Source organism: Asterias rubens, chromosome 5 (assembly GCF_902459465.1).
Source record: "Asterias rubens chromosome 5, eAstRub1.3, whole genome shotgun sequence".
Taxonomy (NCBI): domain Eukaryota; kingdom Metazoa; phylum Echinodermata; class Asteroidea; order Forcipulatida; family Asteriidae; genus Asterias; species Asterias rubens.
Window position 1 is genome coordinate 4,915,828 of NC_047066.1, and position 14,086 is coordinate 4,929,913.

Consider the following 14,086-nt stretch of genomic DNA (forward strand, 5'->3'; position numbering starts at 1 on the left):
CTCTCTGCCGGCCCACCTCTCTGCCTGCCCACCTCTCTGCCTGCCCACCTCTCTGCCGGCCCACCTCTCTGCCTGCCCACCTCTCTGCCTGCCCACCTCTATGCCTGCCCACCTCTCTGCCTGCCCACCTCTCTGCCTGCCCACCTCTATGCCTGCCCACCTCTCTGCCTGCCCACCTCTCTGCCGGCCCACCTCTCTGCCTGCCCACCTCTCTGCCGGCCCACCTCTCTGCCGGCCCACCTCTCTGCCTGCCCACCTCTCTGCCTGCCCACCTCTCTGCCGGCCCACCTACAGTCTAAGACTTGTAGAACATATAGAACCACACATTTCTGACTCAGAAATACCATTGGTTGAACACGCACATGGCATACCAGTGCATGTATTTCATCCTATAGGAAAGCTTGTCACTACCAGGCTAACGTTGACTACCAGTATAACAGCAGACGAGCTACCCTCTTAAATTTCAAGGAAATGCAAACGAGACTGCCAGCATAATTGTTATACAGTATGGTTAATAAGGTTTGATAAAATACATGCAATTAAATACACGGCGTAACATGACAGGGGTCAACAAGATGGACAAAAATAACTAAGAAATAGAATTAGCTGTTGCGACTGCTTCCCAACCAAAATGACCTACATGTATGGTACATGTATAAATGCAAAAAATACTTAAAGACACTGGACACTACTGATTATTGTCAAAGACAAGTCTTCTCACTTGGTGTATCTCAACATATGCATAAAATAACAAACCTGTAAAAAATTCAGCTCAATTGGTCATCGAAGTTGCGAGATAATAATGAAAGAAAAAACAACCTTGTAACAAGAAGTTGTGTGCTTTCAGATGCTTAATTTGAGACCTAAAATTCTAAATCTGAGGTTTTGAAATCAAATTTGTGGAAAACCACTTCTTTCTCGCAAACTACATGTACTCCACTTCAGAGGGAGCCGTTTCTCACAATGTTTTATACTACCAACCTCTCCCCATTACTCGTTACCAAGTAAGGTTTTTATGCTAATAACTATTTTGAGTAATTACCAATAGTGTCCACTGCCTTTAAAGCCATTATACACTTCCGGAACCAAAAAAAAAAAAAATAAAAGTTCACAGATTTACAAATAACTTACAGGGTTTACAGAAGGTAATGGTAAAAGACTTCTCTTGAAATATTATTCCATGAAATGCTTTACTTTTTGAGAAAACATTCAAACAATTATCAATTCTCGACAACGAGAATTACGAATTATAGTAAACACATGTCATGACACGGCGAAACGTGCGGAAACAAGGGTGGGTTTTCCCGTTATTTTCTCCCGATTCCGATGACCGACTGAGCCTAAATTTTCACAGGTTTGTTATTTTATATATAAGTTGTGATAGACGAAGTGTGGGCCTTTGGATAATACTGTTTACCGAAAGTGTCCAATGGCTTTAAAGACCTGACCTTTCGAACCCAGCAGAGTCTTTCTTTTAGCCTTCAGGGAAGATTCTGCTAAGCGTCGAAACGTCAGGCCATTAACTATTTTTTGGCAAGATTAACTAACACTTTGTAACGTGAGTCACGCCTACCTCATCTTTGAGATTCCAGAGCCTCATCTCCTCACTGCGTATTCTGAGCCGGCCCGAGAGGAACTCGTATACCTGCTGCATGGTGTGCATCTTACTGAAGCAGGCCGTGTGGGCGAGGTACCTCTTAGGGGCCGGAGGGGTGGAGTTGCTGTTCTGACTGAAGCTAATACCGCTAGCTCCGATGGACACGTTGCCTGTTTAAGGTTAGAGTCAAATGAATTTTATTAGATCGATGGCTAAATGATTTATAATATGACACGAAACTCATGGGCTGAACGTTGGAACATAGCCTTTCAATGGGGGGGGGGGGGGGGTGCTCAAAAAAGCATTTGTTATAAAATGAATAGTGCAGAAAGATGTTTTTTATAAAGAGAATTTTATGATTAACACAAATATCCCACACAATTGTGCGGTTTTCCTTTACTTCAAGGACTAAATAGATACATGTTTTGTAGAATAAAAATTTTGTTTATGTTTATACCTGCACTAAGTGGTTAATAAAAAAATAAAAATACTACTTTTATAGTAAAGATCTTTTAATGCAGAGGACAACCTGTGCCCATTTTCATAGAGCTGCTTAAGCAACAAATGTTGCTTAACAATTTTCTGCTAAGAAGAAATGAGCAGACTACCTCTGAATTTTGTTTACACGTGACATGGTAGTTTGGCTGGTAGTCTTATTCTGGTAAGCAATATTTGTTACACTTAGGTACTTTTTATCCTTAAAGGAACACGTTGCCTTGGATCGGTCGAGTTGGTCCTTGAAAAGCCGTTTTTTATAAAATTCATATGGGTAGAAAGATGTTGTAAAAGTAGAATACAATGATCCACACAAACATGCCTCGAAAATTGCACGGTTTTCCTTTTACCTCGTCGACTAACACGGTCGGCCATTTATGGGAGTCAAATTTTTGACTCCCATAAATGGCCGACCGTGTTAGTTCGCACAGTAAAAGGAAAACCACGCAATTTCAAGGCAAACTCGAGTGGATCATTGTATTCTACTTTTAAAATATCTTTCCAACCATATGCATTTTATAAAAAAAGGGTTACAAACGCTTTTTATAGACCAACTCGTCCGATCCAAGGCAACGTGTTCCTTTAAGCCTGTAAGCAAATTAACTTGCTTAGCCCAGAAAAAATCTTGCTTAACAGAAACTGGTTACCAGCCAAATTTCCATAAAGTTCACATTGTTGCAACTGGTGCCCCACAAATTTGTTTATTAGCAAAGAAATTTGCTAAGCAGTATATTCTGAATATTATTTTGGGTTTTACCCTTACATTGATGTGTGTTAGCACTGTATTTTCACTACAGTGAAATAAAACCCAGGCATATTACTCAGGTGGGATTTTAACCCATAACCCTTCTCTGTATTTTCTGCTTAACAGATTTATGAAGATTATTAGGGGCCTAGAATAGAAGCTCACCAATATTGACCCCATTCCATGCATTCTGTCTCTGTTGTACGGTCTGGTGTCTGAGGAGACGTACACTGATTGGGTATAACTCTAATGAAGCACTGGGCTCTCCTTCTAAAGGCACTATCACCTACAAAAGAAATAATTATCAAGTAATTCCACTGTATCAAAATCAAAGTAAATACCCGGTAATCCATGTCTGTGCTCATTTTGTAATTAGTCTTTCATACACTTGGTTTTCTTTTGGCGAAAAGAGATAAATAAATATAATTTACTGCATACAAATATAAAGTAGATAAAGTAAATTTAGTTTTACATAATAAACCATAATTGAAGCTGAAAAGGGTAAAATAAAGTGGCATCCCGTTTCAGGTGATCTCCAGGGTGCCATTTCCCAGGTTTTATTGTAAACTTGTTTGTTCCCGGGGCATTTGCTAGTATAAAACATTGTGAGAAACAGCTCCCTCTGAAGTAACATAGTTTTTGAGAAAGAAGTAATTTCTCAGTCAAATATTAAAAGACCTCAGACAAGCCTTTCTTAGGCATCTGAAATCACACACATTTGTGCAACTAAGGTGGGTTTTTTTTTCTTCCATCGCTCTCTAGCAACTTTGAGGACCATTTGAGTCAATTTTTTTTACAGTTTTTTTTTGTATATGCATATGTTGAGATACACCAAGTGACACTTACCAGAGATGTCCAGTGCCTTTAATAAACAATACAAAAATGAGAATAAGAATCCACAAAGACTGAAGACAGACTTACATTTCTTGGGAGAGACGGCCCGCCAGCATACCACTGTGACAGGGCCTTCCATACTGGCTCTGGTATGATTTCATAATCCTTGCCTTGCATTAGCGGCGGATTACGCTTCAATCTGCCCCCCTCGTTTGTTAATGTCCCGACCTGCGATGATAACAAAAATAATCTCATCAAAGTTAATTCCAACATGAGCCAATAATCTTTGAGTGGATTTGGAGTTGGATGACTGCATAACATTTATTCCCTTATTAGCTGGTTTCCAATAAACAGGGCTAAATTTCATAAAGCTGCTTAAGCAGAAAATATTGCTTAACAATTTATGCTAAGCAAAAATAAGCAGGATAACAGTCACAATTTGTACACGTGACATAGTGTTTTGGCTGGTAACCTTATTCTGATAAGCATAATTTTGTTGTGGTCAGCTGCTTCGTTGTGCTCTAACACATTTTTGTTTCGTATCTCTAGGAAATACATACATGTACTACATGTATAAGTTGTTACAATGCAAAACACATTTTCTATTACTTAAAGGAACACGTTGCCTTGGATCGGTCGAGTTGGTCTTTGAAAAGCGTTTGTAACCGTTTGTTCTAAAATGCATATGGGTAGAAAGATATTTTAAAAGTAAAATCTAATGATCCACACAAGTATCACTTGAAATTGCGTGGTTTTCCTTTCTCCTCGTCAACTAACACAGTCGGCCATTTATGGGAGTCAAATTTCCATAAATGGCCGACCGTGTAAGTTCGCAAAGTAAAAGGAAAACCACGCAATTTCGAGGCAAGTTTGTGTGGATCATTTTATTCTACTTTTAAATCATCTTTCTAACCATATGCATTTTATAACATTAGGAAAACAATGAGAGACATAACCAAAAAACAGAAAAGGCAAACAAAGCCTAGGGATTGCCCAAAAGCGAACAAAATCACTATTCAAAGGGACAATCCCTTTATGTATATAAATAAGGTATAAAAATAAGCAATCAAAGGGGAACATTCAAGAAATAAAAATGAACCATTAAAAAATATGGCAAGAGGAGAGGGCATTTTGTTTTCACTAAATGGCTGAAACCAAGCACCTACCTTTCTGCTATCGGGCATAATGAGCAGAGTATTATCAACGAGTCCCGGTTTAGGCGGGCCAAGACTTCCCTGATTCCCAGGCCCAGACTTCTTGGGTGACCTCGTGGGGCTGTTAGGTGCCGAGCTTGACCCATTACTGTGGGTGCCTCGACGTGAGAGGAGTGGGCTTCTGGACTTGGTCTCACTCCACGCTTGGGTGCCTTGTCTACCGAGGGTGCCGCTGGCATTGGGGCTGGTCATCTTGGAATGGTTCAGGGTCTGGTTGGAGAAGGGCGGCTGTAGAGAGAAACAAATAAAACACTACTAGAAATACAATTGTTTATTTTGGTTAGCATCTCTCTAGAATGAGAGAGATGTTCGTCTATGGTTCTTCAAAGCATGGTCAGGGCTTGTTAAAACTACACAACATGTACGTCGCAGGTTTTATTTGAAGAAAACGGATATTAAGTAGAATTACCTTGGATGAAATAAAGGTATTATTTTACTGTATAATTGTAAGACTTCACGTGGTGATCATTCAATCGTTAGCAGACAAAGGCACTCTAAAAGATAAGACGCGACAATGTTTTGGGGGTCTAAAAAGTCAGATAAGACAAGACTTATCCGCAGTGAATTACAATAGTTCCCCTCATTTATTGCTAGAAAAAACTTCAGGCGTACCATCTTCTGCTAAGGACTGAAGTGCAGAAATTTCCAAGGCTTTACTCTGAATATTACTACTGTGTCATGTTGCAAACTTTATTTGTGCTTTTTTTAATATTGTTGTCTCTGAGGTTAACTGAGTTGTTAAGAATTGTTGGTGTCTTGGCCGAGTGGTCTAGTCCACTGGACCCAAGCTCTGGTGTTGTCAGCAGCAGAGTGTGGGTTCGATACCCAGTCATGGCACTTGTGCCCTTGAGCAAGTCCCTGGTGACAGTTGATTTGGTTTGATAACCCACATCAGTGAAAAGTAGCCCTCACCTTGAAGTGGATTTTTTTTACCTGCACCTAAGGGGCCATTCATAATAGTCAATGTTAAAAGAATTTGTGGGTTTTTTTTTTCTCGAAACTGTTTTGACCCACCCACCCACCCCAAATTTTGATTTTCAAATATTTATTTACTTCACAATATACTCTATACACTAAAGAACAAAGTAATGCCTCAAATGATGCAGATTGATCAGGTCAAAAGGACTCCAACATCAGTAGTTTATAATAGCTGTTCCTAGCTTAAGCAAAACAACTTTGTAGTTATAATCAGAAATGAAATTGGCAAGCACATAAAACCTTGTACAACAGTTTTTAGTTTGATACGACCCTTAAGACCCTTATGACCCATTTTAGTGAATTGTTCAGTGACGGCGATCAGACCTGCTAATGCCAGACGAAGATCTGGACCAGGTGGTATTTTATTTCCTTCTTATTTTTATCATGTTGTTAAAAAAACAAAAAATTGTTAAACATCGACTATTATGAATGGCCCCTATGAGGGATAAGGCAGGAGATGGATACAACGTTATATAACAAGAGCGTTACCTTGTGGCTGACGTAATGGTTCCAGGTCCTCCACCAGTTCATGGAGATGAGATACCACGTCTGGGTCAGTCTAAGCCCCCTCCTTTTTTCTCTCTCAACCCAGCCCAGAATCACTTCTTTCTCCTCCTCGGTGGTCTGGGGTCTTAAACCAAGGATGATGTGACATACCTACATGTAAATGTACAGGGAGGAAAGGGAAATCAGCCACCAATGAGAAACACAATTTGATGAAAAGTCAAAAGGTTGGTTGTTTATTTTCTTTTTAATAGAAGCTAGTGTCAAAATTTGCCGCAACAGCTATGGCTCTGCCTAGATTTCCGTGTCATCGTGTGATGAAGTCCAGTTTGTCCCGAGTAAAGACAGAGTCACACTGCAGTGATAACAAAAACGATAACGATCACTACGCAAAGAGAACACATTGTATTGGTTGAATCCCCCACGCAAAATACGCACACGCTCATTCAACCAATAGAATGTGTTCTCTTTGCATCGTTGTCATTATCGTTATCGCTGCAGTGGGACCGGGCCGTAACACCCTGAGCAAAGATCGTAGCCATAGCTGTAGCCACCACGGCCAAGTTTCACATGCCCTTTTCGAAACCATGGCTTAGGCTTCAGGCTCCGTCCTCTCATCCGAAACCCTGCAGAGCGCGTACGCAAAGAACGCGCATTTGTCAAAACAAGCACGGGGCCAAGCTAGCCTGAGCCGAAGCCGTGGTTTTGAAAAGGGCAATAGAGCTGCTTAAAGCAGACCATTTTGCTTACAAGTTTTTATGGCAACAATTGTTTTGAGTAATTACCAATAGTGTAAGTGCCATTGAGGGCTAAAGCCGTCCCAAAAAGCACTTCCGTGTGTTTGTTTGTGGGTGTTTTTTTTTTTCAATACATGTGGGCCAGTGAAAAAAACTGTGGGCGATCCAACATTTCTGGGGGAAAAGCTAAGGGAAACCTCTGGAGTTGCCGAGATCCCTGTTGACAAAAATTAAGGGAAATCCTGGAGTTTGCTGAGTTCTCTGTTGGGAAAATCATTCAGACAGACATCTCCTACCCCCACAATGAATTCTTACTTGAAAAAGGAGTTTACAGAAGTCATCGGGTAGACTGTTCTTGATTGCCCACATCTGGAATTCCTCTTGCGTGATGCAGCCGTCTTTATCGCCGTCGTGATTGGCCAATATATCAGCTGCTATGTCGACTGGGTCCAAATTCTCCACTGACTTGACATCCTGGTTGAATCAAAATTAGAAATGGAATGGAAATCCAAGATGGCTGCCATATTATGTATTGGTGAAGTGGTTCCTATCAAAATTGCAAAGCCCAGGTAAGCCCAATAAGGAGTACGTGAAAAAAAAAATTGTGCTTTTGTCTGGAACACCACATCCATTCGCTAAGCTGCCTGACTACAGACAAACCGAAAGACAGACCAACAAACCACTCACCACTTCCAGTCCCACTCTACTCTCTCTCCTACAGACAAACAGAAAGACAGACCAACAAACCACTCACCACTTCAAGTCCCACTCTACTCTCTCTCCTACAGACAAACAGAAAGACAGACCAACAAACCACTCACAACTTCAAGTCCCACTCTACCTCTCTCTCCTACAGACAAACAGAAAGAAAGACCAACAAACCACTCACCACTTCCAGTCCCACTCTACTCTCTCCTACAGACAAACAGAAAGACAGACCAACAAACCACTCACCACTTCCAGTCCCACTCTGCTCTCTCTCCTACAGACAAACAGAAAGACAGACCAACAAACCACTCACCACTTCAAGTCCCACTCTACTCTCTCTCCTACAGACAAACAGAACTACAGACCAACAAACCACTCACCACTTCCAGTCCCACTCTATTCTCTCTCCTACAGACAAACCGAAAGACAGACCAACAAACCACTCACCACTTCCAGTCCCACTCAACTCTCTCGCCTACAGACAAACAGAAAGACAGACCAACAAACCACTCACCACTTCCAGTCCCACTCTACTCTCTCTCCTACAGACAAACAGAAAGACAGACCAACAAACCACTCACAACTTCAAGTCCCACTCTACTCTCTCTCCTACAGACAAACAGAAAGACAGACCAACAAACCACTCACCACTTCAAGTCCCACTCTACTCTCTCTCCTACAGACAAACAGAAAGACAGACCAACAAACCACTCACCACTTCCAGTCCCACTCTACTCTCGCTCCTACAGACAAACAGAAAGACAGACCAACAAACCACTCACCACTTCTAGTCCCACTCTTCTCTCTCTCCTACAGACAAACAGAAAGACAGACCAACAAACCACTCACCACTTCCAGTCCCACTCTACTCTCTCTCCTACAGAAAAACCGAAAGACAGACCAACAAACCACTCACCACTTCCAGTCCCACTCAACTCTCTCTCCTACAGACAAACAGAAAGACAGACCAACAAACCACTCACCACTTCAAGTCCCACTCTACTCTCTCTCCTACAGACAAACAGAAAGACAGACCAACAAACCACTCACCACTTCCAGTCCCACTCTACTCTCGCTCCTACAGACAAACAGAAAGACAGACCAACAAACCACTCACCACTTCTAGTCCCACTCTTCTCTCTCTCCTACAGACAAACAGAAAGACAGACCAACAAACCACTCACCACTTCCAGTCCCACTCTACTCTCTCTCCTACAGAAAAACCGAAAGACAGACCAACAAACCACTCACCACTTCCAGTCCCACTCAACTCTCTCTCCTACAGACAAACAGAAAGACAGACCAACAAACCACTCACCACTTCCAGTCCTACTCTCGCTCCTACAGACAAACAGAAAGACAGACCAACAAACCACTCACCACTTCTAGTCCCACTCTTCTCTCTCTCCTACAGACAAACAGAAAGACAGACCAACAAACCACTCACCACTTCCAGTCCCACTCTACTCTCGCTCCTACAGAAAAACAGAAAGACAGACCAACAAACCACTCACCACTTCCAGTCCCACTCTACTCTCGCTCCTACAGACAAACAGAAAGACAGACCAACAAACCACTCACCACTTCCAGTCCCACTCTATTCTCTCTCCTGACATTGAGGAGACTCTGGACCATCTTCTCCAATTCATCTCGATTCAGCAGGCTGTCCTGGTCAGCATCAAAGATCTTGAAGAAAACTGAAGAGAAAAATAGCACGCAAGCTCAAAAATTAGTTCAGTCCATCCAATAATATATGTATAACTACATGTATTCCTAATAATTTAGTTTTTCACCCATACACCGATGTGTGTTAGCACTGTATACTTAGTACTTTCCCTGAGTCCTGTGAAAAAAATATCACATGTATTCCTCATAATCAAAAAACCTTCACAAATACTTTAAAAGTCATGCATGATATTTATTCTTTGGAACCAAAATGGCATTTGGTGTCGATTTTCTTTTACTTATTTCTGCTTATATTGAAAATGTGCTATACATGTAACATGTATAAAGCAATGATATTTGCAATGAGTAGGGTAGATGGCCTAAATTTTCGATCCAAATCTGACCTTCTCCAAAATATTTGCTATATACCAATTGTGTGTTGCAGATTCTAGCTGAACAGGTTATAAGCACTGTAGAGAAGAGGGCAGTCACCATCAGGCATGATATTCCTCCTACTTAAAGTCTGATTGCAGATATCTGGAAAGTGCTGACAAATTTTGATCGAATAGCCTGAAAAGTTATCCCATGTGTAGGTCAGCCCTTGTACTCGCATTTTATTACAGCATGAGGGAGTTTTCTAAGGCAGATTTCCTTCCATCAAAATTATAAATAGTAAAAAAATCCATACAAACTTCACTAATGCCCGCATAGTCCTGAGCCAATGAATTGATCACAGGCCTTTATGCTTCATTTTTGTAAGGGCAAGGGCACCAAGGCATTTTCTCCTTGGTAAAGGGCACCCCTTGAGGAAATTGTAAATTTCTACTGGAGCATTTCAAGGGCACCAAGGCAATGACCAGGGCCTATTTTCATAGAGTTGCTTAAGCACAAAAATTAGCTAACCACAGCAAAATTATGCTTGCCACAAAAAGGTTACCAGCCAAAAAAAACCATGTCACATGTACAATATGTGACTGGTATTCTGATCATTTCTGCAAAGCAGAAAATCGTTGAGCATCATTTTTTGCTTTTAAGCAGCTCTATGAAACTGGTCCCAGTAGAGAGCATGGAGGCAATCATCTTCATTGCCTCCATGAAGTACATGTGAACATTCTCACTTTGCAGAAGAAATCTTATGCCAGATATTTGACGTACATGTAGTAGAAGTCCAGATTGAAACTATTCCGAACCAAATCAGCAGCTTACATTTTTGTCTCAAAAATTTGTAAAAACAAAAAATGAATGCTTTTTTATTTAGAAACTAATCGTCCATTTTGCCAAACAATTTCTGTACAACGCCCTTTAAGTCCTGAGCCAACGAGTTGATCATCCACACTCGGCAGAGGAAATCTAATGCCAGATATTTGAGATAGTAGAAGTCGGAATTGAAACGATTCTCGCCGTTATCAGCAGCTTACATTTCTGTTTCAAAACATTTTAAAAACCAAAAATATATATATAGTTTTTTTTCTTTCTTTTCTTTTTGCCAAACAATTTCTTTACAACGCCCTTTAAGTCCTGAGCCAACGAGTTGGTATCCACACTCGGCAGAGGAAATCTAATGCCAGATATTTGAGATAGTAGAAGTCGAAATTGAAACGATTCTCGCCGTTATCAGCAGCTTACATTTCTGTTTCAAAACATTTTAAAAACCAAAAATATATATATAGTTTTTTTTCTTTCTTTTCTTTTTGCCAAACAATTTCTTTACAACGCCCTTTAAGTCCTGAGCCAACGAGTTGGTATCCATACTCGGCAGAGGAAATCTAATACCAGATATTTGAGATACATGTAGTAGAAGTCCAGATTGAAACTATTACCGCTCTTATCAGCAGCTTACATTTTTGTCTCAAAATTTGTTTAAACCAAAAATAAATGTTTTTTTAAAGAAACTAATCATTTCTTTTGCCAAACAATTTCTTTAAGTCTTAAAGTCCTGAGCCAACAATTTGATCATTCACACCCAGGCAGAAGAATCCCATGCCAGATATTTGAGATAGTGGAAGACTAGATTGAAATATTTCCCGCCCTTATCAGCAGCTTACATTTCTGTCTCTCTATCCTTGGTCCTCGACAGCACGCTGACAGGCCGCATGCCATCTCCTTCAGGTCTATGTGGTTATCACTGTTCACATCAAACGCATTGAAGACTCCTAGAATGTCAAACGACAAAAAGGGGAAAGAGAATGTAGCTGGACATTCCACTTTATAGATAGCCTATCATGGTATGATTAATCTAATATGCTTTTACATTCAATTCCAGGGACAAAGGGGTGGATAATCTTGCCTTTTTTTTTCATTCACTGAGTGGCATTATCATAATTCAGTAATGTTAGGGCATATAAGATAATGTATGTATTGAAGGCTCCTAAAATATGAGACGACAAAAAAGGGGAATAAGAGATTGAGTCTGTACATTCCACTCTTAAAGGTCCTCTACATGGTCACGTGTGATCAATCTAACATCTAATACACCTTTACATTTAAAGCAGGGCTGGAAGGGCTGGTTAATCTGGTCCTTTTTTAACGTTATTTCACATTATCATTATTCAGAAGCTTATTGTTCTATTATAGTAGTTTTTGAGAAAAGAAAGCTGTTGCAAACAACTTACCAGCCAAATGGACCGATGGTATAAATGCAAAAAAATAGTTAATGGCCTGACGTTTCGACCCTAGCAGAGTCTTTCTCAAAGGCTAAAAGAGAAAGACTGCTAGGGTCGAAACGTCAGGCCATTAACTATTTTTTGCATAGTAGTTTTTGCTTAACAACAAATCTGTGTGTGAGATGGCCTCCAATCGTGGACCCTTCTTTGTTTAGTTTGTTTTCATGACAAATAAATATTGTGATAGCAAACAAGGAACATAAGGAATCAAGCCCGGTTCATACTTCGACATAAATTTTGACGTCAAAATTTCGCAATGACTACTTCGCGACAGTTGAGCTGTGTTCAACTCCTGCAAAACTTTTGCTGTGACAAACGGCCGTGTGGTATCAAAATTTGTTTCAAATTCATATCGCAGGAAGTATGAACCAGGCTTTAGTCCTCAGTTTGAATGATACAAGAAGTACACATTCACAGACACACAAATCAGTTTGGAGGTAGGGGGGGGGGGGAGAGGAGTGGGAATGGAGAACATACATTTGTATTTTCTTGTTACAACTAGTTTTACAAATCTTATAGAGCAGCTTAAGCAGAAACAATTTCCTTTTAAGGATAAATTATCAGGATACAAATCACAAATTAGTCAGGTAAGCATAGTTTTATTGTGTTTATGTACTTGTTCTGCTAAGCAGCTCTATGAAGATGAGACCAGGGAGATTCCTTAGTACATGTAGCACTTACCTTCACATAACTCTTTGGGCATCGGTGGGGAGATCAATGGCATGAATGTGTCTAGGTCAAAGCGGCCGGTCTTTGACTGCGCTTGCAGTGCCCAGTATTTCTTCTCCAACTCAATAATATCTGTCTCCTCCACTGTTAAAATAAATATGAAATAAATAAATATGGGGTGAGTCATCAAGATGTTACTCTCAACTTCAGCTTAAAGTTACTGGGGTCGATTTCACAAAGAGTTAGGACTCGTCTTATCTCGAGTTAGGATGAGTAACTCGGTCTAACTTAGGATTAATCTTAAGGTCTGAATGCTACAGTGCAGGGTTGGGACTCGTCCTACATCCTAAGATTAGTCTTAAGTTAAAAAGAGTTTTGTGAAATCGACGGCAGGACACTTAATTACTCAAAAACTGGTAGTTACTCTAAATCATTGTTAGCATAAAAACTTACTTGGTAACAAGCAATGGAAAGAGCTGTTGATAGTATAAAACATTGTGAGAAACAGCTCCCTCTGAAGTAACGTAGTTTTTTAGAGACAGCTAATTTCTCACTCAAACATTAGAAGACTTCATAGCCCGAAGCCTATTTTTAAGCATCTGAAAGCACACACTTAGTGCGAAAGAGGTGTTTTTTCTTTCAATATTGTCGTGCAACTTTGATGACTAATTGAGTCCAAATTGTCACAAGTTTTTAATTTTATGCATTTGTATGGATACACTAGGTGACAACACACATCTTTGTCACAAAGGTGTATTTTAGTTGCTTTTAACGTTTTTAAAGCACACTATAATATCACCAAATGACTTCAATAGAAATGAAATTAAATACATGCACACGGTGACAAGCCTTTGTTAGAGGCTACCATTAGAAGAAAAAAACACGACAAAAAATAAATTTCAATTAACCTTGCAATCAAGATTGCATTCATGAAGGTGGTTGTTGTCATTAGTGTACGTCATCAACATCTGATTATTCGTTTTAGTCCACGGATCCCCTCGTACTAACAGGTCCTCTAAAGTTTCAACATTTTCACAAATGTAAAAAAAAACAAATCTGATGTAGGAAGGGGGGAGGAGCCAACGCATGACTTTAAAAGGTGAACAAAATGTTGATTTTTAAACCCCTAAATTCTTCTGAAGGTAACCACAAGTTCTTTTCCAGAACCACCCCGACTCAAAAGAGATATTCACATGGTGTTACCACAAACCTCTCTTAGTTAACCCCCAAAATTTACAAAGGAAAAATTTATTTCAGACTTTTTCCCATAATGCATA

General features: G+C 40.1%; 1 protein-coding gene across 2 annotated transcripts in view; it reads right to left on the reverse strand.

Moving 5' to 3' along the window:
* LOC117289943 (ubiquitin carboxyl-terminal hydrolase 32-like) overlaps window positions 1-14,086 on the reverse strand; it is a 75,474-nt gene that overhangs the window by 20,141 nt on the left and 41,247 nt on the right. For both annotated transcript variants that reach the window (XM_033771149.1, XM_033771148.1), the window contains exons 6-14: window positions 12,822-12,953; window positions 11,523-11,630; window positions 9,394-9,509; window positions 7,420-7,578; window positions 6,353-6,520; window positions 4,838-5,113; window positions 3,759-3,899; window positions 3,003-3,123; window positions 1,574-1,767 (exon numbers count right to left, since the gene is read on the reverse strand). In XM_033771149.1, coding sequence (XP_033627040.1) covers window positions 1,574-1,767; window positions 3,003-3,123; window positions 3,759-3,899; window positions 4,838-5,113; window positions 6,353-6,520; window positions 7,420-7,578; window positions 9,394-9,509; window positions 11,523-11,630; window positions 12,822-12,953 — 1,415 coding nt within the window. The remainder of the gene's footprint in view (window positions 1-1,573; window positions 1,768-3,002; window positions 3,124-3,758; window positions 3,900-4,837; window positions 5,114-6,352; window positions 6,521-7,419; window positions 7,579-9,393; window positions 9,510-11,522; window positions 11,631-12,821; window positions 12,954-14,086) is intronic.